The sequence below is a fragment of the Geotrypetes seraphini genome, chromosome 4 (assembly GCF_902459505.1).
Source record: "Geotrypetes seraphini chromosome 4, aGeoSer1.1, whole genome shotgun sequence".
In the NCBI taxonomy this organism is placed as follows: Eukaryota; Metazoa; Chordata; class Amphibia; order Gymnophiona; family Dermophiidae; genus Geotrypetes; species Geotrypetes seraphini.
In genome coordinates this window covers 141084889-141106758 of record NC_047087.1, presented here as the reverse complement: position 1 = coordinate 141106758, position 21870 = coordinate 141084889, and the positions used below count along the sequence as shown (strand labels likewise).

Sequence of the window (21870 nt, the reverse complement as noted above, 5' to 3'; positions counted from 1 at the left end):
TTTGAAGAAACTGGACGTGCTGCCAGTGGTTTGAAGAGTGAAAGAGCGCTTGCTGTGAAGATGGGTGAGTGATATCGGATTCCACGGGGAGGGGGGCGCAGGGGGGATGCGGGGGGAGGGATACTAGAGAAATACTGAACCACAGGGATGGGGAGGAAAGAAAGATGACAGACAGAAAAGGGGAGGACAGAGATGCCCAACCATGATTGGGAAGGAGAGGAGAGAGATACCAGACCACAAGAAGGAAGAAATTGGTTGGTAGTTTTCTCTGTGTACCTCACCTCTTAGTAAGGGTAATCAGCCTGAGGTTACTTGGCTTATTATTGAGGTGAGGCTTCAGTACCCTTACCAGCAGATTGGGAGCTACAGTTTTGGCATAGTTGGCAAAGATGAAAAGGGACAGACTTTCAGGAGTAACCTGAAGAAATACTGCTTGATTGAAAAGGGGGATAAATTCATGGAAGTTGGTGGCGATGAAGACAGCATCTGAAGACTACTGAATTCAAGCAAGTTTGAGACAAGTGCATAGGATCACTAAGGGTAGAGGAAGAGATAGTAGATGGTATGGTTGGGCAAACTGTATAGGCTATTTGGTCTTTATTTACCTTTGGTTTTCTCTGTTTCCATAAATATCTGCAGATCTAACATTAAAGACCCAGCTTTGTAGACTTCCCTTCAAGGGAAAGTTGCTGGTTAGGAAGGATCTGAAGTGGATTCTCAAAGACTTGGGTGAATCCCATCTATAATGATTGCTGGAGGACAAGCAGAGAGGTTTTACCTGCTCCTCAACAAGCAGAATACATTTTTGGGAAGCCAAGTACTAAAGGTCCCATTTGCCTCTAGAGTTCAGAATGTGGCTTTGGGAGCCTACTCCTCTTTGGATTGGTAGGAAGTCAGCTGTCCATGTTTTCTGAGGGACTTCATGTTGGAGTTTTCCTGCTCCTCAGACATCTTTATGGAGTCTTCCTGCTGATTACTGGCCAAATGGATGGCTGTTATGTCCACCCTGAAGAGGCTGCTGTCCTCAGAATGGTTATCCCAGTTCCAGAGGCCAAAAAAGACAAGGTATGGTATTCCATTTACTTCCATTGCTTCCAAGGAAGGAATGGTATTTTTGTCCTTGCCTAGCCTTGAAGGGACGTGGTCGGTCCCTCAAAGTGCCTCGCCTCTGAATAGAACTCTTTGCTCTGTCATTGCATTGGTTACAGAGGAGGGATTTCTTACAGTGCTGGATCTCAAGAAGGTCTACCTGCATGTCCCCATTTAAGAACATAAGAATTGCCGCTGCTGGGTCAGACCAGTGGTCCATCATGCCCAGCAGTCTGCTCACAAGGCGGCCCTCTGGTCAAAGAGCAGCGCCCTAGCTGAGACTAGCCCTACCTGCATACGTTCCGGTTCAGCAGGAACTTGTCTAACTTTGTCTTAGAATCCATGGAGGGTGTTTTCCCCTATGTCAGACTCTGGAAGAGTGTTCCACTTTTCTACCACTCTCTGGTGAAGCAGAACTTCCTTATGTTCGTACGGAATCTATCCCCTTTCAATTTTAGAAAGTGCCCTCTCGTTCTCCCTACCTTGGAGAGGGTAAACAACCTGTCTTTATCTACTAAGTCTATTCCTTTCAGTACCTTGAATGTTTCTATCATGTCCCCTCTCAATCTCCTCTGCTCGAGGGAGAAGAGGCCCAGTTTCTCTAATCTTTCGTTGTACGGCAACCCCTCCAGCTCCTTAACCATCTTAGCCACCTTTCTCTGGACCCTTTCGAGTAGTACCGTGTCCTTCTTCATGTACGGTGACCAGTGCTGGATGCAGTACTCCAGGTGAGGGCGCACCATGGCCCAGTACATTGGCACGATAACCTTCTCCGATCTGTTCGTGATCCCCTTCTTTATCATTCCTAGCATTCTGTTTGCCCTTTTCGCCGCCGCAGCACATTGCGTATACAGCTTCATCGACTTGTCGATCAGAACTCCAAAGTCTCTTTCCTGGGAGGTCTCTCCAAGTACTGCCCCGGACATCCTGTATTCATGCATGAGATTTTTGTTACCGACATGCACCACTTTACACTTATCCACGTTGAACCTCATCTGCCATGTCGATGCCCATTCTTCGAGCCTGATTATGTCACATTGCAGATCTTCACAATCCCCTGTGTCTTCACTACTCTGAATAACTTTGTATCGTCCGCAAATTTAATCACTTCAGTCGTCGTACCAATGTCCAGATCATTTATAAAGATGTTGAAGAGCACGGGTCCAAGCACCGAGCTCTGCGACACCCCACTAGTGACGCTCTTCCAGTCCGAGTATTGTCCATTTACCTCCACTCTCTGTTTCCTATGCTCCAGCCAGTTTTTAATCCACGTGAGTATTTCACCCTCAATTCCATGGATTGCAATTTTCCGAAGTAGTCGTTCATGCGGAACCTTGTCAAAGCCTTCTGAAAATCAAGATATACAATGTTGACCGGGTCGCCCTTGTCTATCTGCCTGTTTACTCCCTCGAAGAAGTGCAGCAAGTTTGTCAAACAAGATCTGCCTTTGCTGAAACCGTGCTGGCTGGTCCTTATCAGACCGTGTCCGTCAAGGTGATCAATGATGCCATCCTTTATCAGCGCCTCTACCATCTTTCCCGGTACCGAGGTCAGACTCACCGGTCTGTAGTTTCCCGGGTCTCCCCTTGAATCTTTTTTGTAGATCGGCTTAACATTCGCCAACTTCCAGTCCTCCGGAATCTTTCCCGATTTGATCTACAGATTGGCTATTAGTTGAAGCAGTTCAGCTATGGTTCCTTACAATTCCTTGATGACCCTCGGATGGATGCCATCCGATCCTGGGGATTTATCACTCTTAAGCCTATCAATCTGCCTGCATACCTCTTCTAGACTGACCGTTAACCCTGTCAAATTTCCCATTTTCACTTCCAGCATACTGGAACCCATCAGGCTATATGCTGGAAGTGAAAATGGGAAATTGACAGGGTTAACGGTCAGTCTAGAAGAGGTATGCAGGCAGATTGATAGGCTTAAGAGTGATAAATCCCCAGGATCGGATGGCATCCATCCGAGGGTCATCAAGGAATTGTAAGGAACCATAGCTGAACTGCTTCAACTAATAGCCAATCTGTAGATCAAATCGGGAAAGATTCCGGAGGACTGGAATGTTAAGCCGATCTACAAAAAAGATTCAAGGGGAGACCCGGGAAACTACAGACCGGTGAGTCTGTAAATATACTGTGTATATCCTCTTCAGTAAATACAGACGCAAAAAACGTATTCAATCTGTCGGCGATTGTTTTGTCCTCCTTTAGCACTCCCTTTATTCCTTGGTCATCCAACAATCCCACTGCTTCCTTCGCGGGTCGTTTCCCTTTAATATATCAAAAGAATGCCTTGAAGTTTTTCGCCTCCTTGGCTATTTTTTCCTCGTAGTCTCTTTTGGCCCCTTTTACTGCCTTATGGCACCTGCTTTGATGTTGTTTGTGCTTATTCCAGTTTTTGGCCGTTTTTAATCTTTTCCATTCCTTAAACGGGTTTTTTTTTTAATGTCTCTGATCGCATCCTTAACCTCTACAGCAGGGGTGCCCAACACGTCGATCGCGATCGACCAATAGCTCAGGAAGGCAACGCGAGTCGATCGCGGAGCCCATCCCGGGCTCCGTGATAGACTTGTGTTGCCGTCCTGATCTACTGGGCCGATCAGCCTTCCTCTCCAGTGTTCTCTCTAGGGCCTTTTAGCTGGGCGGTCCGCCCAGCTGTCATCTGCTGCCGCCGCCGCCGCTGCTGAACATTAAAAAAACCAAAAAAATCCGGCTTGGAGATTTTAGCCCGTAGCCAACTTATGCTCCGTGGCTCTAACGTGTGCGTGCCGGCTTCCCTTCTCTTCCCTCCGAAACTGGAAGTTATGTCCGGGGGGGGGGGAAGAGAAGGGAAGCCGGCGCGCACATGTTGAGAGCCCTGAAGCAAGCGTTCGCTACGGGCTAAGGCGGGAGACAGGTTAGTGAAGCATTTGTTCTTCTTGCTGCCGGGTCCTGCCTACTTTCTATTTCCGCGAAGGCAGGACCCGGCAGCATTTCCCCCAATAGGTCGATCGCGATCTTGGGCCAATCAGCCTTCCTCTCCCAGACGGCAGAATTGACGTCGGGGAGAGGAATGCTGGTCGGCCGAAGTAGGGACAGCTTGGGACGGCGTCGGCTTTCGGGCCTGTTATTGGTGGCGGTTTGGGTCCTGGTCCCCGATAGCAGTGGCTTGGGGGAGGGCAGGGAGAAAGACAGAAAAAGGGCAGGCAGGGAGACAGAAGGAAAGAAGAGAAACAGAAAAAAAAGAAAGGGAGGCAGAGAGAAAGAAAGGGCAGGGAAGAGGAAGGAAAAGTTGGGGGAGGGAATGAGGTCTGGAGGAGAGGAAGCATACAGGCTAAAAGAAGGGAAGAAAGATTGGATGCACAGTCAGAAGAAGAAAGTGCAACCAGAGACTCATGAAATCACCAGACAAGGTAGGAAAAATGATTTTATTTTAAATTTAGTGATCAAAATGTGTCTGAATTTATATCTGCTGTCTATATTTTACACTAAGGTCCCCTTTTACTAAACCGCAATAGAGTTTTTTAGCGCAGGGAGCCTATGAGCGTCGAGAGCAGCGCTGGGCATTCAGCGTAGCTCCCTGCGCTCTAAAAACTGCTATCGTGGTTTAGTAAAAAGGGAGGGGGGTATATTTGTCTATTTTTGTATGGTTGTTACTGAGGTGATAGTGCATAGAGTCATCTGCTTTGACCTCTTTGAAAAACCCTGGAATAGGAATGCTAATTAACATTTTCTATGCGTACAGTGTGCGTTGTGTTTTTTTTTTATTTTATTGTTGGTAGATCATTTTGACTTGGTCATTTTAAAAGTAGCTCGCAAGCCCAAAAAGTGTGGGCACCCCTGCTCTACAGTGAGCCACGCCGGTTCTTTTTTCTTTTTCCTCTTTGATTCCTTGTTGATTCGCAGTATATATAGATTTTGCATCTCGGTGATCGTATCGTATCAGAGTTTTTGAAGTTTGCCATATTAGGACAGCATTCACAGTCCTGAGCACGCCCTTTCAGTCTTGCGGCTACTCCCTTGATCTGTATTTCAAAATTTATTTTCTTAGGCCAACATTCCCACCATCCCATCTCTGTTAGCTTGGAGGTCACCCATACGTGAGAATATGCTTCCTGCTTGTCCTGGGATAAAGCACAGTTACTTACCGTAACAGGTGTTATCCAGGGACAGCAGGCAGATATTCTCACAACTCACCCACCTCCCCGGGTTGGCTTCTTAGCTGGCTTATCTTAACTGAGAGACTGCATGCCATGCATTGGGTGGGAAGGCACTCGCGCATGCGCGGTTCTGGCTATCGCAAACTTTCTAAACTCTTAAAGTGGCGATACACTTTTAAAGTGGTCTGTACCGGAGCTCCGTCTGTGATGTCACCCATACGTGAGAATATCTGCCTGCTGTCCCTGGATAACACTTGTTACGTACGTAACTGCTTTTTGCAAAAAGCCTTTAAACCACTTCCAAACATTCCCAGTGATTCCAATAGCATCTAAGCAGAACAATAAAATCTCATGATCTACCAGATCAAAGGCACTACTTAGATCTAACTGAAGAATCAAAATGCTTGAACCTAAACTGAACTGCCTATAAAGATAGTCCATTAATAATAATAATAATAATAACTTTATTTTTCTATACCGCCATAGTCAGGCGACTTCTAGGCGGTTTACATTGTAAGAAGGCTGGACATTCAGCGAATAACAAGTATAGTATAATACTAATACAATACAATAAATCCACATATAATACAGTAGAGTGAGTCCAAATTCAAAATCATACAATAAGTTTAAATACAGTACCGAATAAAGAGACTAGATGCAGTACAATAGTCTAAATGGTAACTTACATATTAATTGGAGATCTAAGGGTAATGAGTGTCTGAAAGATTTAGAAAGATTAGCGATGCCAGAGCTGTTTCCGTACTATAACCCGAGTGAAATCCTGATTGATCATGAAGGATATCAAATTTATCTAGATATTTTACCAAATCCGCATTTACCAGTCCTTCCATCAATTTTGTGAACAGCGGAATACTGGCTATGGACCTATAATTGATTTTACAGGTAATGGTCTCTTTTATGTTTTTTATGATAGGAGTAACGGCGAAATAAACCCTCTCTAAGTGAGAGTATAATCCATCTAAATAGTTCAGCTTTAATAATAAAAGGAGCATTTCTCAGTAAATTTAGAGGACAATTGTCAAGTATACAATTAGATTTTACATACTTCGTAAATAACTTACAAAAAAAATAACCAATCTGGAGAATTAAACTGTGTCCAATTCATATCTGCCCTCGAACCCTCAACAAGTTGCATCATTACACTTGCATCATCTTTAGTCAGTGAACAATAATTAGATCTTAGATGAATAATTTTGTTTTTAAAAAATTCAGCAAGAATATCTGCAGATGGCATACAATCCGAAGTCGAACGCTTTTTAGATTCTATATCAAATAATTTGTTAACTAATTTAAACAATTCTCTACTATTAGTATTTGTAACTCCAATTTTTTGGGCATAATATTTATTTCATTTTTCCATAATTAGAGTTTTGCATTTTTTCAATTTCAGTCTCCAATTATCCCTATCCTCCTGTTTTCCTGATTTTAACCAAAGTTTTTCCATGGTGCACCCACACTTCAACAGATAGTGCCATGGGATTTATTGCCCAAAAATAATAAGATATTTTTTTCCTTTTCTTAAATCTGTTTTTCCCCACTCAGATAGACACAATCATTTACTGAAATGGGAAGGAAATCTTCAAGAATATCTCAAAGTGCTGTTCTGATAGTGATGATAACCCCTTTCTCTTCCTTCCCAGAGCTGAGCATATTGCCTCCATGGCACACCTAATCCCAGGTAGCCCTGACTGACAGGATAATGAAGCTTGAGATTGGTATCTCTCTTAAAGGACTTTATTTCTATGTGTTACTTAATGCTGGTTTTCTTTCCCTTAGCTGGAACGTCGACATGAACAAATGAAAAAGAACCTAGAAGCACAATACAAAGAGCTGGAGGAGAAAAGGAGACAATATGAGGACGAAAAGATATCCTGGGAGGCCCAGCAGCGTCTCTTGGAACAACAGAAACTAGATGCATCCAAGTGAGTGTTGTTCATGGAGTTTATTAGATCTCTCAATCAACATTCTTATTTAGGGACACTCATCCAGTAAATCACCCACTGCCACCCCAACTAGATCAGCAAATTTCTGATACAAATAAAGTAAAATTTCACATTGCTATGCATTTTATAATTTTACATGAATTGCAAGTTTAGTTTGAAGTGAACATAAGGGAGACTAGTTTATCCCAGGTCAAGCAGGCAGCTTATTTTCACAGATGGGTGACATGAACTACAGAGCCTAGTATGGACGGTCTAAAAGTGTAGTATCACTTTTACTCTTGAAAAGTCTCGAGATTGCCCATACCACACATGCGTGAGTGCCATGCTGCCCCACGTCAGCTTGTGGAACCATCAGTTTTTAGTTTTCCGCGGAGCTAAACAGTTGTTTTGAAGTGTCTCCATACACGTGATTTTACTTCATATTTTTTGCCTTCCCAACTTTTTTTGTCTTCATATACTTCATTGTTTTCCTTTTTACCATCGATGTCCAAGTCTTCCTGCGGGTTTAAAAAAGTGTTTTCTGCATGACAGGACTATATCTAACACTGATCTGCACAATTCATGCCTTCAGTGTCTTGGTCCTGAACATCGGGCTGATACTTGTCCCTGCTGTGCTACTCTTAAAAAAACTTCCTTTGAAGGCTTGGCTTCTTCAGCAGGAAAAGCTTTTTGGATCTCTTACGATATCTTCACCTACACTATCGAAGTCTAAAGAAACATCGTTAAAATCATTGACATTGACGTTGGTACCAACATCGAGCTCGGTGTCGGCTCCGTTGGTACCATCAATTTCTCCTAAAAATGCTGAGAAGTAAGCACATACTTCTCCATTGGCTCATACATTGGCATCTTCTCAAGTATTGAGTAAGTTGATGCATGCCAAGCGCTGTGCAAGAAGTTGAAGTCTTTCATTGCACTTAGCATCTCCTCAGAGGCATGCCTCTTCATCATCAAAATCTCAATGCACTACAGCTCTGGTGGCACCCTCTGTACCGACAATGGTACTGGTGCAATCTTTACAGGAGCAACTGCATGAGTTCTTCCAAAGGGAGTTGGCACTTATTTTGCAGTCGCAACCAGTCGCAATAAAAGGAGTGGAAATGTCCTATAGAGACTGGTGGACTCAACTCATTCCATAAAAACCTTTATTCATCCAAAAAGTCAATGACTCGACATGTACATGTTTTGGCCGAGATGACCTGCTTCAGGAGTCTTGAGAGTCTTAGAACAAAAGAAAATTGACTACTCCACAAATGCAAAGACTTCAAGTCGCTGATATGGTGTTGATTCTTCTGAGACAAAAGTGATGTTGTTGTCCAACTTTTGGCTCCTACATCACTTTGTCTCAGAAGAATCAACACCATATCAGCAGAAAATGTATGACCAGAATGGCATTTGAACTTAAATCAAGAGCATCTGCCACGTCTGTGGCTATGAGATGTCTTGCTTGGCTGCAAGTTTCCAGTATGGATATTAATTTTTAAGATTGCTTAGCCAACATCTTGGTGAAGAACTCTTTTGGAAACTGCAGAGAGGTAGATAGATACTCAAAAGCTTTCTTAGCATGAGCAAAATTGGAATTCTTTAAATAGATCTAAGACTAAGAGTCAACAATCTAAGCTTGCTGCAAAACCTGCTTCTTATTTATACAAGAGAAAAGTATTCAGCATCCTCTTCTACAAAACCTCGATCACAGAAGAGGCAAAAACAACAGAGACCTCAGAAGACCCAGTCTTCTGCCCCTCAAAAACCAGCTCAGTCTTTTTAACATGCTTCTAGAGAGCATGGCTAAAATTCCTTCTTCTCAGCTCTGGACTCTCATCACTATGGACTCACGGCAGAGAGCTTGTGAATCATAGAACCGCAACATTATACTGGTCCACAGCCCTGATGCAACCTGAGGGCGAAACGGACAGCTAGCTTAACATTGGCGAAGGGACTAGCAGAGAAAGCAGGAAAGATTGAGTAACAACGACTTTTACTGCCTATTTTCAACAAAAGTTAATTCCCTGTTTTAAGAACTATAAGTTTAAGAACTAAAAGTATTTTTGATTAACAACAGGGCAGGAGGGGAGCATGAGCCAGTGAGGTTAATTCCCTTCCTAGTGTGATTGTAAAACACATACAACACACAGGGATCTGAGGCTCAGCCCCTTTGGTAGTAACTAAAAAGGATTTAAGTTCAGGAGCTATTCATAGTGAATTTACACCTTTGGATAACTTGGACTAAGAAAATTGAAATGACATTTGAGAAGGGTATTTTTCAAAATGAATATATGTTCTTTCTCATCCTGTATATAATTTTGGTGGCATCAGTAGAATCTCCCATACTCTTAGTGTAGGTTGTGCTCAGATTTACGACTTGTTTGTTTTCACCTTGCTAAGTATTGCAAATAGTTAAGTTTTGTTTTACCTGTTGTATGTTAATAATATGAGCAGAATAGACATGTCTCGGGGAGAGTTCCCATACCCCTCTCTATTCTATTTTCTCTCCAGAACTGACCACCTGCTTTGGTACGAACTGAGGAATTGGAGGACAGCCCAGAAGGATGGGTGGTAGAGCAAAAGAATGCTAATGAGGCTCTCTACAAGAATTCTCGCAAGAAGGGGTTGACTACCCAAAGGTTCAGGAATAAAGTGTCTGAATACTAGAAATAATATTACCAAGGTAAGAGCCTAATCTTTCCAAGGGCATCATTGTCCTCCTTGTGTAAACTTATGTCCTTCACTGTTCATATAGAAGCTATTTGTACTTCCTTTGTAGTTCTTTCTCATTTCAGTTTCTCCTTTGCCTTTTCATTCAATGGATGGGACCTGCTCAAGAGAAGCCTGTTTGTGAAACTTTCCTACGAGCAACTTCTCAGCATCTAAATGCTCTGTGTCAATTGAAATGATATCTTCATGCTCTTGGGGGCATTCTAGCACATTGTTTACAGTACAGTGGTTGTGTTCAGCACTGAGGCACAGAAGGCATTTGGTGTGCCTTTGGAATTTTGAATTTTTCTACCACACTTTGAACACAACCAAAAATCCTGCTTGGGCAACACAGTATGAAAGAGAAATGTAACAAAATCAGTGAACGTCAGAAAACCATATGTATGGAACAGCTTTGTTTCGTATGCAGTCAGTTGAACAGAAAAAAACAAAACTGAGGTGTTGAGGAAGCTGCTGTATGTGGGAAGGGTTGCACATTAGAGAATGACACGGGGAAAAAATCTGTCCCCGTCACGTCCCCGTCCCACCATCCTCTGCACCGCTCCGTCACCGCCATTCCCTTCACCGCCCCGTCACCGCCATCCCTTTCACCGCCCCGTCACCGTCACTGCCATCCCATTCACCGCCCCGTCACCGTCCCCGCAGCATCCATATAAGCCTTATTACTGTAATATTTAGCTTATTCCTTTCTTATAAATCAAAGTTCCTGCTGCTGAACTAGAGAAAGAGATGTTCAGCTGGCAGGGCTTTGTTTATAAATTTTTATCAACACAACTAATATACTACTTTATCCTAAAGCAAAAAATAAATAAATAAATATAATTTTTTTTTCTACCTTTGTTGTCTAGTTTCTGCTTTCCACATCTTCTCATTCAATTCCTTCCATCCACTGTGTGTCTTCTCTCTGCGTCTTCCATTTGCTGTTACTGTGCCTCTCCCTTCACCCTCCCCCAATTGGTCTAGCACCCATCTTCTTCCCTCCGCTCCCCCATAGTCTGGCATCTGTCTTCTTCCCACTCTGTCTTCCACATTTCCCTTCAGGGTCTGTTCCTCTATCCTCTTTCAATGTCTGTTCTATTCCTTTCCACCACCACCCTTCCCTCCCTCCTTTACCATCTGTTCCTTTCTACCACCGTTCAGCTCCTCTCGCGTGGCCTATCTATCTACCTCCCTCCCTCTTATTTTCGTAGCATGTTACAATGTAATTTGTGCAAGCCGCTGGAGCCTGCGAGCTCTGTCCCTGTCCCATTCCCACAAACTATCTCGCTTCTGTGTTCCTATTTTCCCCATTTCTAATATCTCCCCTATGTATCTGCCATTGCCCCCCCCTGTGTCCATATACCATCTCCATGGCATGTCCTCTTTATGTCTCTGTCCCTATGCCCCATGCACATAATTTCCCCTCTTTCTGTTACCTTCCTCTGTCCAGATTTCTCCTATCTTCCTCTTCCATAACAGCGTGTCTCTTCTTTTCAACCCCATCTAGCTTCTTTCCCTCTTTCTCCCCCCCCCTGCTTCCAGCATCTGGCTCACCTGCCTGTCTTCCCCTTTCTTTCCTACTGTGGGTTTCTTTCTTTCCCTCTTCATACCCTTGGCCCAGAATATTTTTTCCTTTCACTCTCTCCTTCCTAGAATGAGCCGGGAACAAACGTAATCTTATGGTCTAGCAGCCCCCACCTAACCGATCGCAGAGTTTAGCCAGCTGCCTCCCTCCACCTCACCTTACATTCTGAGTTTGCCGGCTTCCTTTTTCCCCGAGCCGCACGCGCGGCTGCGCGAGTCCATCAAGCTTCTCCTCTCCTGCAACTTCCTGTTTCCGGTTGCGTCAGAGGAGAAGCTTGATGGACTCGCGCAGCCGCACGTGCACGGCCTTTTGAACGCGTGCGGCTCAGGAAAATGGAAGCCGGCAAACTCAGAATTTAAAGTGAGGTAGAGGGAGGGAGCTGGCTAAACGCTACGGACGGGCGGGCGGTGGCTGCGGGGATCGCGCGATCCTAAATGCCTCACTGCGGAGACAAGACCATTCACCGCTCCATAGGCGGTGAATGGCCTTGTCCCTGTCCCCGCAGCGACTGTTATTTTTCATTCCCCGTTCCAGCGGGTTACCCGCGGCTAGCCGTGGTTAACCGCCACCGTGTCATTCTCTATTGCACATACTCAGAACTTTACACTAAAGTTCTGAGCTTGGGGAGAGTAGTTCTATCTAAGTGCCACTGAATGACTTCACCTCACTTATGTACCTGACTCAAACCTGCTTGCTGACAGAAAATATAAGATTCACAATCTAGAATGGCCAAGTTCTAATCCAGCAATTTCTATAGAGCAAGTATTTTTTTCTCTAGATTTTGAATCACTGAATTATCCCAGGACAAGCAGGCAGGTATTCTCACTAGTGGGTGATGTCATCAGACAGCAGCCCCGGTACGGACGTCTCACAAGCACGTGTTGCTTGTAGAAACGTAAAAGTTTCTAGATGCCCGCACCGCGCATGCGCCGGTGCCTTCCCGCCCGGAGGTCCGGGCGTGTCTCCTCAGTTCTTTTCTTTCCGCGGAGCTGAGAAGTTCAACTTCATCATGCGCTAGCTGAATTCAGTTAAATTTGCCTTCCTTGTCCGCGTTTTCGCTTTCTTTTAATCACAGTTAACAGTACTTTTCTTTTTCAGTTAAAAAAAAAAAAAAAAAAGAAGATTATTTCCTCCGGCGGGTCGAACGGGCCGGCCACGTGGCTCAGGCCCACTGGCTTCGACCTCGCGGCGGAGATTTTCCGGCCTATGTCCCGGCCAATCACCGGGTTTAAAAAGTGCAGCAAGTGCCAACGCGCGATTTCACTCACGGACCCTCACCGGCGCTGTTTGCAGTGTTTGGGCCCTGACCACATTCCGAAATCGTGCAGGCCTTGCTCTACCCTTACGGCACGCTCATTCAAACGGCATTGCCTATTGTGGGAATCGATGTTCAAGATGGACGCAGCTAAGGATCCCTCAGCCTCCACTTCATCTGATACCTCCCCGGTTCGGGCGAAACCGGTATCGACCCCTCCTGCATCGAGTGTGGTGAAACCGGCATCGTTCATCCCGACACCATCCACGAGCTCGACGTCGGTGCCTGCCCCGGTCTCCTCGGTTCAGGTACCTCTTCCTTCCACAGTGCCACCAGTGGTCATCAAAGTGCCGAAAGCTACTAAGCAGAAGCACTCGACCTCGAAGGAGCGCGATGACCGTGCAGGAGGACCCCCTTTCGGTGCGGATCCCTCCTTATCGGCTTCGCTACGGTCCATGCTGGAAGCTCAATTCGTTGAGCTCATGCAGACCATCGGACCCGGGCTCATCGCTGCCATACAGGGTGACCTCCCGGTACCGGTCCAAAGGGGCGGTCCGCCCCCTCCCCCTCCTCCACGCCGTTCGACCTCGAAAATCGACGAGAACGAACGGGGGAGGGCGGCGATGCCCATGCGGCAAGCCTCGCTTACCGATATGCCGCCATTAGAGCCCATTACGCCTCCGCGCCAACATGGGACCAGACCTCCGATCGATACTCAAAGCCCTGGGCATAGTCAGGAAGAGTTCTTCCGTACTCCTTACCAGACTTGGGTAGCATCGCAAGAATCCGCATCGCAACCCCAGTTGCGATCCACCGCTTCCAGCCCTATCCACCACTTGGGGGCCTCGGGAGACCATGCGATGCACAGACGATCCCGATCCCCGTCCCGCCACCGAGACGGGCATCGATCAAGACACTCATCCTGGCACTCTCCACGCCATTCGGAGGTGTCACCGCAGAAAAAACTGCAACGTATGGGATACTCCTCATCAGAGGTGTCCCCTCCGGAGGGACCGGAGTACGAGGAGACATCCGTACCCGATTCTCCTTGCCACTCCCCGATGTCCATGGACCCGGAGGCCTCTTCCTCCTCCAGCCCGTCCCACAGACCGACGCTGGCGGATCAATTGTCTTTCTCATCATTCCTCCGACAAATGGCGGATGATCTGGATGTGACCCTTGACACGGGCTCCCGATACTCCAAAGAGTATCTGGACACCATGCATTTACCTAACCCTCCAACGGAGTCGCTTCGGCTCCCCCTGCATAAATTGCTGGATCAGACCTTCATGCAGTGTTTCGAAACACCGTACTCCATACCGGCGATTCCCAGCAAACTCGATGCTCGATACCGCATCGTGCACCATAAAGGGTTTGAGGGCCCTCAACTCTCCCACCAATCCCTACTGGTCGAGTCCTCTCTTAAACGCTCTCATCCCTCTCAGGTCTACGCCTCTGTACCGCCGGGCCGAGAGGGGAGAACGATGGACAAATTTGGTAGAAAATTCTATCAAAACTCCATGATGGCGTCACGGGTGCTGAACTACAATTTCTTTTTCTCTTCCTATCTGGAGTTCTTCTTGCCGGTGCTCCACAAGTTCACTCCGTTCATAGACACCCAAGCTCGATTCGAGTTCGAGGAAGTGGTAGCCTCCCTCTCCCAATTACGCCTCCAGCTGATGCAATCCTCCTTCGATGCATTCGAACTCTCGGCACGTGCTGCCGCAAGCGCGGTAGCCATGCGTCGCCTGGCATGGCTCCGTACAATCGATATGGATCCCAACCTCCAGGACAGACTCGCCAACGTACCATGTGCGGGAGCTGACCTGTTCGATGAGTCTATCGAAACTGTTACCAAGAAGCTGTCGGATCACGAAAAATCTTTTCAATCCATCCTGCGGCCCAAACCCAAACCTCAACAGTCTCGACCTTCCAGGCCACCCCTGATTTACCAGCGGCGTTACATGCCCAGACAAACGCCTGCTGCGAGACAACCTGCGAAGAGACAACCTCCCCAGAAGTCTCAGCAAAAACCTCAGCCACCGGCTGCACCTAAGGCTCCCCAGCCCTTTTGACTCCCCTCCTGGGAGCATAACCGACACCGTTCTGCACTCAGCCTCTCCCATAGGGGGCCGCCTCCATCTTTTTTACCATCGATGGGAGGCCATAACCACGGACCTATGGGTCCTTACCATCATAAGAGAAGGATACTCTCTTCAATTCCATCGGGTCCCCCCGGACCATCCTCCAAGAGAGTATCCTTCAAGCTCGACACAGACCGCCCTTCTTCTTCAGGAAGTCCAAACCTTACTTCAGCTTCGGGCTGTCGAGCCGGTCCCGTCAGACCAATTGAACCGAGGGTTTTACTCCCGGTACTTCCTCGTCCCGAAGAAAACGGGCGACCTGCGACCCATCTTAGACCTTCGGGCCCTCAACAAGTTTCTGGTCAAAGAGAAGTTTCGCATGTTGACTTTGGCTTCTCTATACCCCCTCCTCGAGCAGAACGACTGGTTATGCTCCCTGGATCTCAAGGAGGCCTACACTCACATCCCCATTCACCCGGCCTCCCGAAAGTTCCTCAGATTTCGGGTGGGAAATCTGCACCTACAGTATCAAGTGCTACCATTCGGCCTCTCTTCGTCCCCCAGAGTCTTCACAAAGTGCCTGGTGGTAGTGGCCGCGGCACTCCGAGACAGGGGTCTACAGGTGTTCCCATACCTCGACGACTGGCTCATCAAGGCCCCGTCAGCCCCAGAGGTCACTTCGGCAGTCTTGGCTACAACCTACTTCCTCCAGAATTTGGGCTTCGAGATCAACTTTTCCAAGTCTCATCTACAACCCACCCAGTCCCTCCCCTTCATCGGAGCGGTCCTGGACACCACTCGACTCCGAGCATTCCTGCCTCTGCAACGCATGGAGTCTCTTCTTCATCTCTGCCAGTCGGTGTCTACTCGCCAAACTCTACCGGCGAGACAACTGATGGTGCTCCTGGGCCATATGGCCTCCACAGTACATGTGACACCCTTTGCCAGACTCCATCTCAGGATCCCCCAGTGGACCCTGGCATCACAGTGGAATCAGACGTCCGATCCACTATCCAAACACATCTTAGTCACACCTGCTCTTCGGCAGTCTCTACTTTGGTGGATGACCTCTTCGAATCTATCCAGAGGTTTGCTGTTGCACTCTCCCCCCCATCAGAAAGTTCTCACAACCGATTCGTCGAACTATGCATGGGGGGCCCACCTGGATGGTCTCCGCACCCAAGGATTCTGGACCAGTGCGGAAAGACTACACCAAATCAATCTACTGGAGCTCAGAGCCATCTTCAATGCGCTCCAAGCTTTCCAACACCTACTTCACGACATGGTGATCCTCATTCGCACAGACAATCAGGCCGCCATGTATTATATCAACAAGCAAGGAGGCACGGGCTCGGCCCTCCTTTGCCAGGAAGCTCTACGAGTCTGGGACTGGGCGGTGCGCCACAACGCCTTCCTCAGAGCTGTCTACATTCAGGGGGAGAACAACGTCTTAGCAGACAAACTAAGTCGTCTACTACAACCGCACGAATGGACTCTCCATTCCAGCCCCCTTCACCAAATCTTCACACAGTGGGGGACGCCTCAGATAGACCTCTTTGCGGCTCCCCACAACTCCAAACTGCCTCAGTTTTGCTCCAGGATCTACACTCCTCATCGCCTCGAGGCAGATGCTTTTCTACTGAACTGGGGGAAACGATTTCTATATGCGTTCCCACCATTCCCGCTGATCCAGAAGACTCTGGTCAAGCTGAAACTCGAACAGGCCACCATGATTCTAATAGCTCCTCGGTGGCCCAGACAACCTTGGTTCTCCCTCCTACTTCAACTCAGCAGCAGGGAACCAGTACCACTTCCAGTGTTTCCTTCACTACTTACTCAACATCAAGGATCACTGCTTCATCCCAACCTGCAGTCTCTCCACCTGACAGCTTGGTTCCTCTCAACGTAACCCCTCACCAATTCTCACAAGAAGTGAGGGAGGTCTTGGAAGCTTCCAGGAAGCCCGCCACTCGACAATGCTACTCCCAGAAATGGACTAGATTCTCCTCATGGTGTGTTTCTAAATCAAAGGAACCTCAGCGAGCTTCCTTATCCTCCGTGCTGGACTATCTCCTACACCTATCTCAATCTGGGCTCAAGTCTACATCCATACGAGTCCACCTGAGCGCTATTGCGGCGTTCCACCAGCCCCTACAAGGGAAACCCCTCTCGGCCCATCCGGTGGTCGCCAGATTTATGAAAGGACTCTTCCATGTTAACCCTCCTCTCAAACCACCCCCAGTAGTTTGGGACCTCAATGTAGTCCTTTCCCGTCTCATGAAGCCCCCGTTTGAACCTCTCAACAGGGCCTCTCTTAAGTATCTCACCTGGAAAGTGCTTTTCCTTGTAGCCCTTACGTCCGCTCGCAGAGTCAGCGAACTCCAGGCATTGATGGCGGATCCACCATTCACAGTATTCCATCATGACAAGGTGGTCCTCCGCACTCACCCGAAATTCCTGCCTAAGGTGGTCTCCGAATTTCATCTCAACCAATCCATTGTACTTCCAGTATTCTTCCCTAAGCCCCATTCTCACCACGGAGAATCGGCCCTTCACACTCTAGACTGTAAACGTGCTTTGGCTTTCTACCTGGATCGCACCAAGCCACACAGAACCACTCCTCAACTTTTTGTCTCCTTCGACCCTAATAAGTTGGGAAGACCCGTATCAAAGCGCACCATCTCTAATTGGATGGCGGCTTGTATCTCTTTCTGCTATGCCCAGGCTGGATTATCACTTCCTTGTAAGGTCACAGCCCATAAGGTCAGAGCAATGGCAGCCTCAGTAGCATTCCTCAGATCAACACCAATCGAGGAAATTTGTAAGGCTGCCACCTGGTCCTCGGTTCACACATTCACCTCACATTATTGTCTGGATACTCTCTCCAGACGGGATGGACAGTTTGGCCAAACAGTATTGAAAAATTTATTCTCTTAAGTCGCCAACTCCCCCTCCATCCCACTGAGGTTAGCTTGGAGGTCACCCACTAGTGAGAATACCTGCCTGCTTGTCCTGGGATAAAGCAATGTTACTTACCGTAACAGTTGTTATCCAGGGACAGCAGGCAGCTATTCTCACGTCCCACCCACCTCCCCTGGGTTGGCTTCTCAGGCTAGCTACCTGAACTGAGGAGACACGCCCGGACCTCCGGGCGGGAAGGCACCGGCGCATGCGCGGTGCGGGCATCTAGAAACTTTTAAGTTTCTACAAGCAACACGTGCTTGTGAGACGTCCGTACCGGGGCTGCTGTCTGATGACATCACCCACTAGTGAGAATAGCTGCCTGCTGTCCCTGGATAACAACTGTTACGGTAAGTAACATTGCTGTATGAGAATCACATGTATTGACCAAAAAATAAACTAATTTACTGGTTCAGTAGTACTGGTAGTAGTCTGTGATGTTTAAAAAATAAGTAGGCTACTGGGAAAGGGAGAACTGCTCAATTGCCAGCATCTCAAGGTTAGGTAAAATCCTGTAAGACTTATTTAAAATAAAGGCATGTAGTGTCTCCTCTCTCTTTCTGCTGTTTTAATTCTGCTTTCTTTATTCTTTCAGAACAATGGAAAAGAACAAAAAGAAAGGAAAAATCTTCTAAAGGAGAGGCTCCAATATTTGACCTGTGGATCAATTTTTATTGCTAAAATTATTTTTTCATATCTCACAGCTATTTTTTTTTAAACTGCGGTTCTTTAGCCTACCATGAAGCTTCCTGCCAGTCTTGTTTTCCCTTTCACCTGCCACAGACCAAGAAGAACAATAAAGGGAAAGTGGCAAGAACCAGACAGCATAATGAGCCTTCAGTTTTCATCTCCGAGTGAACCTTACCATACAGTCCAGAGGTTTTTATTCCCATTCCAACAAGCTAAATATTTGTATTGAATAATGTTCTCAACTAGTGCACGTGTGGGTGTTGGGATGTTGTACAACAGAGGCAGTGCTTCCTCCTCTTTGCCATTTGCTGTGGTGGCTCTTGATTGTGTCTCATGGGACAATCAGATAGGAAGGATTGTTGGGATTTTTTTTTTTTTTTAGACTTTGTGTACTTGCAATGTTCTTCCATTCCAGGTCAATGCTGAGATGGATTATGGATTGTCCTCCTCAATGTGTTCTTAACTAAATTTGGACTGAAGAAAGAACCACCACACTTGCACAGGGGGAAAGGGCCACAACTCTGCCAAATGACTGTCTTGTTTTAAATTAACTGATTAGTTTCACAGCATGTCTAGTTCCTTCAACACTTCCCTACCAGAGCAGAACCTGAGACAGCCAAAAAATATGTCTTTGTTACTATGAGAGCAGTATTGCACCTTTCTCTTTTTGCATGAAGAATAGCTCTCAGATTCACAGAGATAACTAACCTGTCTCCTGACTCTGTGTAAAAAGTAAATTCCATTTTGAATCTAAAGTGGCGAGATATAAGAAATGGAAATCTCTGCATCTTCCTAATATTCATTTTTGTGTGAGGTGTTTTGTTTTTGTCCAGTAAATGAAGGTAAGGACTTTTTAAGAAGCATTGTGCTGATATGCATAATCCCTTGCTACTGCTTTCACAGACAAAGCTTTTTTTGTGACATCACTGCCTGTTATGGAAATTACTGATGTCATAAATAGGATTAAAACTTCATGAGCAGAAAACAAAAGATTGGATTTAAATTATTTTGCTCCAGTTTTGCAGTTTGGGGAAATTATAATGGTAAGTTGATTTATTTCCTAGATTTTTTTTTTTAAGTATTACTGCCTTAGTGAAGAATTTTATATGAAGAAAGGCCTGCTTTTATATGAAAAGTGGTTGGTAGTGGTGGCTTAAATGGATTTAGCTATTACCAAACTGCTAGCATCAATCTTATAACACATACAGAATACAATTGCTACCATGCGCATGTCAGAAGCAGCAGCAATAGTGGCTTCCGAAAGTCAAAATTCCTGAGAGCCTGAGGGATTGGACTGTAGGAATAAAATCTCCAGCTTCTGAGGTCTTCTCCTTTTGGCTCTTAGCCTGTTCTTAAATCCTTCTGACTAGTTCAGTAATATATTATTGCTAGATTAGTTTATAAACTCATTCATACAACCTTAAAAAAAAATGATTGCACATGTGACTGACACAATAACCATGATTTTTGATCACGTTACTTAATTTTAACCATAAGATATGCGTGATTATGTGACTTGCACATATTAACATTAAGAGATAGCAAAACTCAGAGGTTTAGGAGAGTTTATCTCCCATTTTAAAACATGTAATACCTTTTTTCTTTTAAGTGATGTATAACTGTATTGGTGTAGCTAGAATAGATTTTTTTTTTTTTTATATATATTTCAGGTAATGTTTTTCTCCTTCTATGAGCTCTAGCCATACTCTTCTCTACTGTTTGTTTTTTTGTTTTGTTTTTTTTATTTTGATATGGTATCTGAATAAAACTCCCCCCCCCCCAGATTGTATACTAATATAATAAAGTTGTCACGTTAAACAACTTTGAGGATGGGTTGTCTGTTTTATTGTGTGTCCTGGACTTTAAAGGTTCTGGTGGTTGTTCCAGATGGAGACTTGCTATAAACAAAGAGGAAAGGGAGATTTGTTTGTACTTATAGTACAATTATGTTTTACCTTATACAGTGGTGCCTCGCATAACGGACGCCTCGCACAGCGAACGCTGCGCATAACGAACTTTTTGTCTTGCTCCCTATAACGAACTTCGTTTCACACAACGAAGTCGCCCGAGGGGCCCGGAGGGGGGGCGGAACTACTCTCGCCGCTTCCTAATGTGAGCCGGGAACAGCAGCACCCTCCTGTCTGAATGCAGTGTTCCATCATCTCCCTCCACCTTACCTTAGATGCCGAGTTTTCCGGCTTTCTTTTTCGGCCAGCCACACACTTTCAAAGAGCAGCACATGCGCGCATGCTCTGTTGTTCAATCTTCTCCTCTGACGCAACCGGAAACCGGAAGTTGCAGGAGAGGAGAACATTGATCAACTTCAGCAGCTGCGCGTGCACAGCTTTTTGAAAGCGTGCGGCTGGGTGAAAAAGAAAGCTGGCAAACTCTGCATATAAGGTGAGGTGGAGGGAGGGAAATGTAGGGCTGCAGAACGAATTATTTTGTTTTACATGTATTCTTATGGGAAAACAGGGCTGCAGAACGAATTATTTTGTTTTACATGTATTCTTATGGGAAAACGCGTTTCACACAACGAACGTTTCACATAACAAACTTGCTCCTGGAACGGATTAAGTTCGTTGTGTGAGGCACCACTGTAATTTAATTTCCTGTAGTCAGCCATATGGCTTTGATCAAATGAGTGTTATCCACTTCTATCAGCAGACCAGGTAGAGAAAACTGATCTTTTCCAGTAAACTTGCTGATATAATCTGCTTAGAGGGGGAGCTAGTGGAAAACACTGGGATGCATCTGCCAAAGCTGTAGAAGGTCCCTTTATAATGGACTAGTATTGAAGGAAAATAAAATAATTATGATCATAGGTGACCTTAGTAGATAAACATCTCAAAAGGATCAGTATGCTCATTCCATGTCAAGTGGACCATAAGAACATAAGCCGTGCCTCTGCAGGGTCAGACCTGAGGTCCATCATGTCCAGCAGTCCGCTCACGCAGCGGCCCATCAGGTCTAGGGCCTGTATACTAGCCTTCTATCTATACCCTTCTATCCCCTTTTTCTTCAGAAAATTGTCCAATCCCTTCTTGAAATCCAATACCGTCTGCTCACACGGCAGCCCATCAGGTCCAAGACCAGTATACTAGCCCTCTATCTATACCCTTCTATCCCCTTTTCCTTCAGAAAATTGTCCAATCCCTTCTTGAACTCCAGTACCGTACCCTGTCCTATCACTCCCTCTGGAAGCGCGTTCTAGGTGTCCACCACACGTTGGGTGAAGAAGAACTTCCTAGCATTGGTTCTGAATCTGTCTCCTTTTAATCTTTCGGAATGCCCTCTCATTCTTGTATTTGTTGAAAGTGTGAAGAATCTGTCGCTCTCTACTTTCTCTATGCCCTTCGTGATCCTATAAGTCTATCATATCCCCTCTAAGTCTCCGTTTCTCC

At 46.0% G+C, this 21870-nt stretch overlaps 1 protein-coding gene across 2 annotated transcripts in view; it reads left to right on the top strand.

Annotated features, from left to right (window-relative positions):
• The window catches only part of LOC117359654 (septin-7-like), a 202241-nt gene extending 181953 nt beyond the window's left edge, over positions 1–20288 (top strand). For both annotated transcript variants that reach the window (XM_033942850.1, XM_033942849.1), the window contains exons 12-13: positions 7031–7176; positions 18372–20288. In XM_033942850.1, the coding sequence (XP_033798741.1) occupies positions 7031–7176; positions 18372–18411 (186 nt within the window). In that variant the 3' untranslated portion in view covers positions 18412–20288. The remainder of the gene's footprint in view (positions 1–7030; positions 7177–18371) is intronic.
• The last annotated feature ends 1582 nt before the right edge of the window (positions 20289–21870 follow it).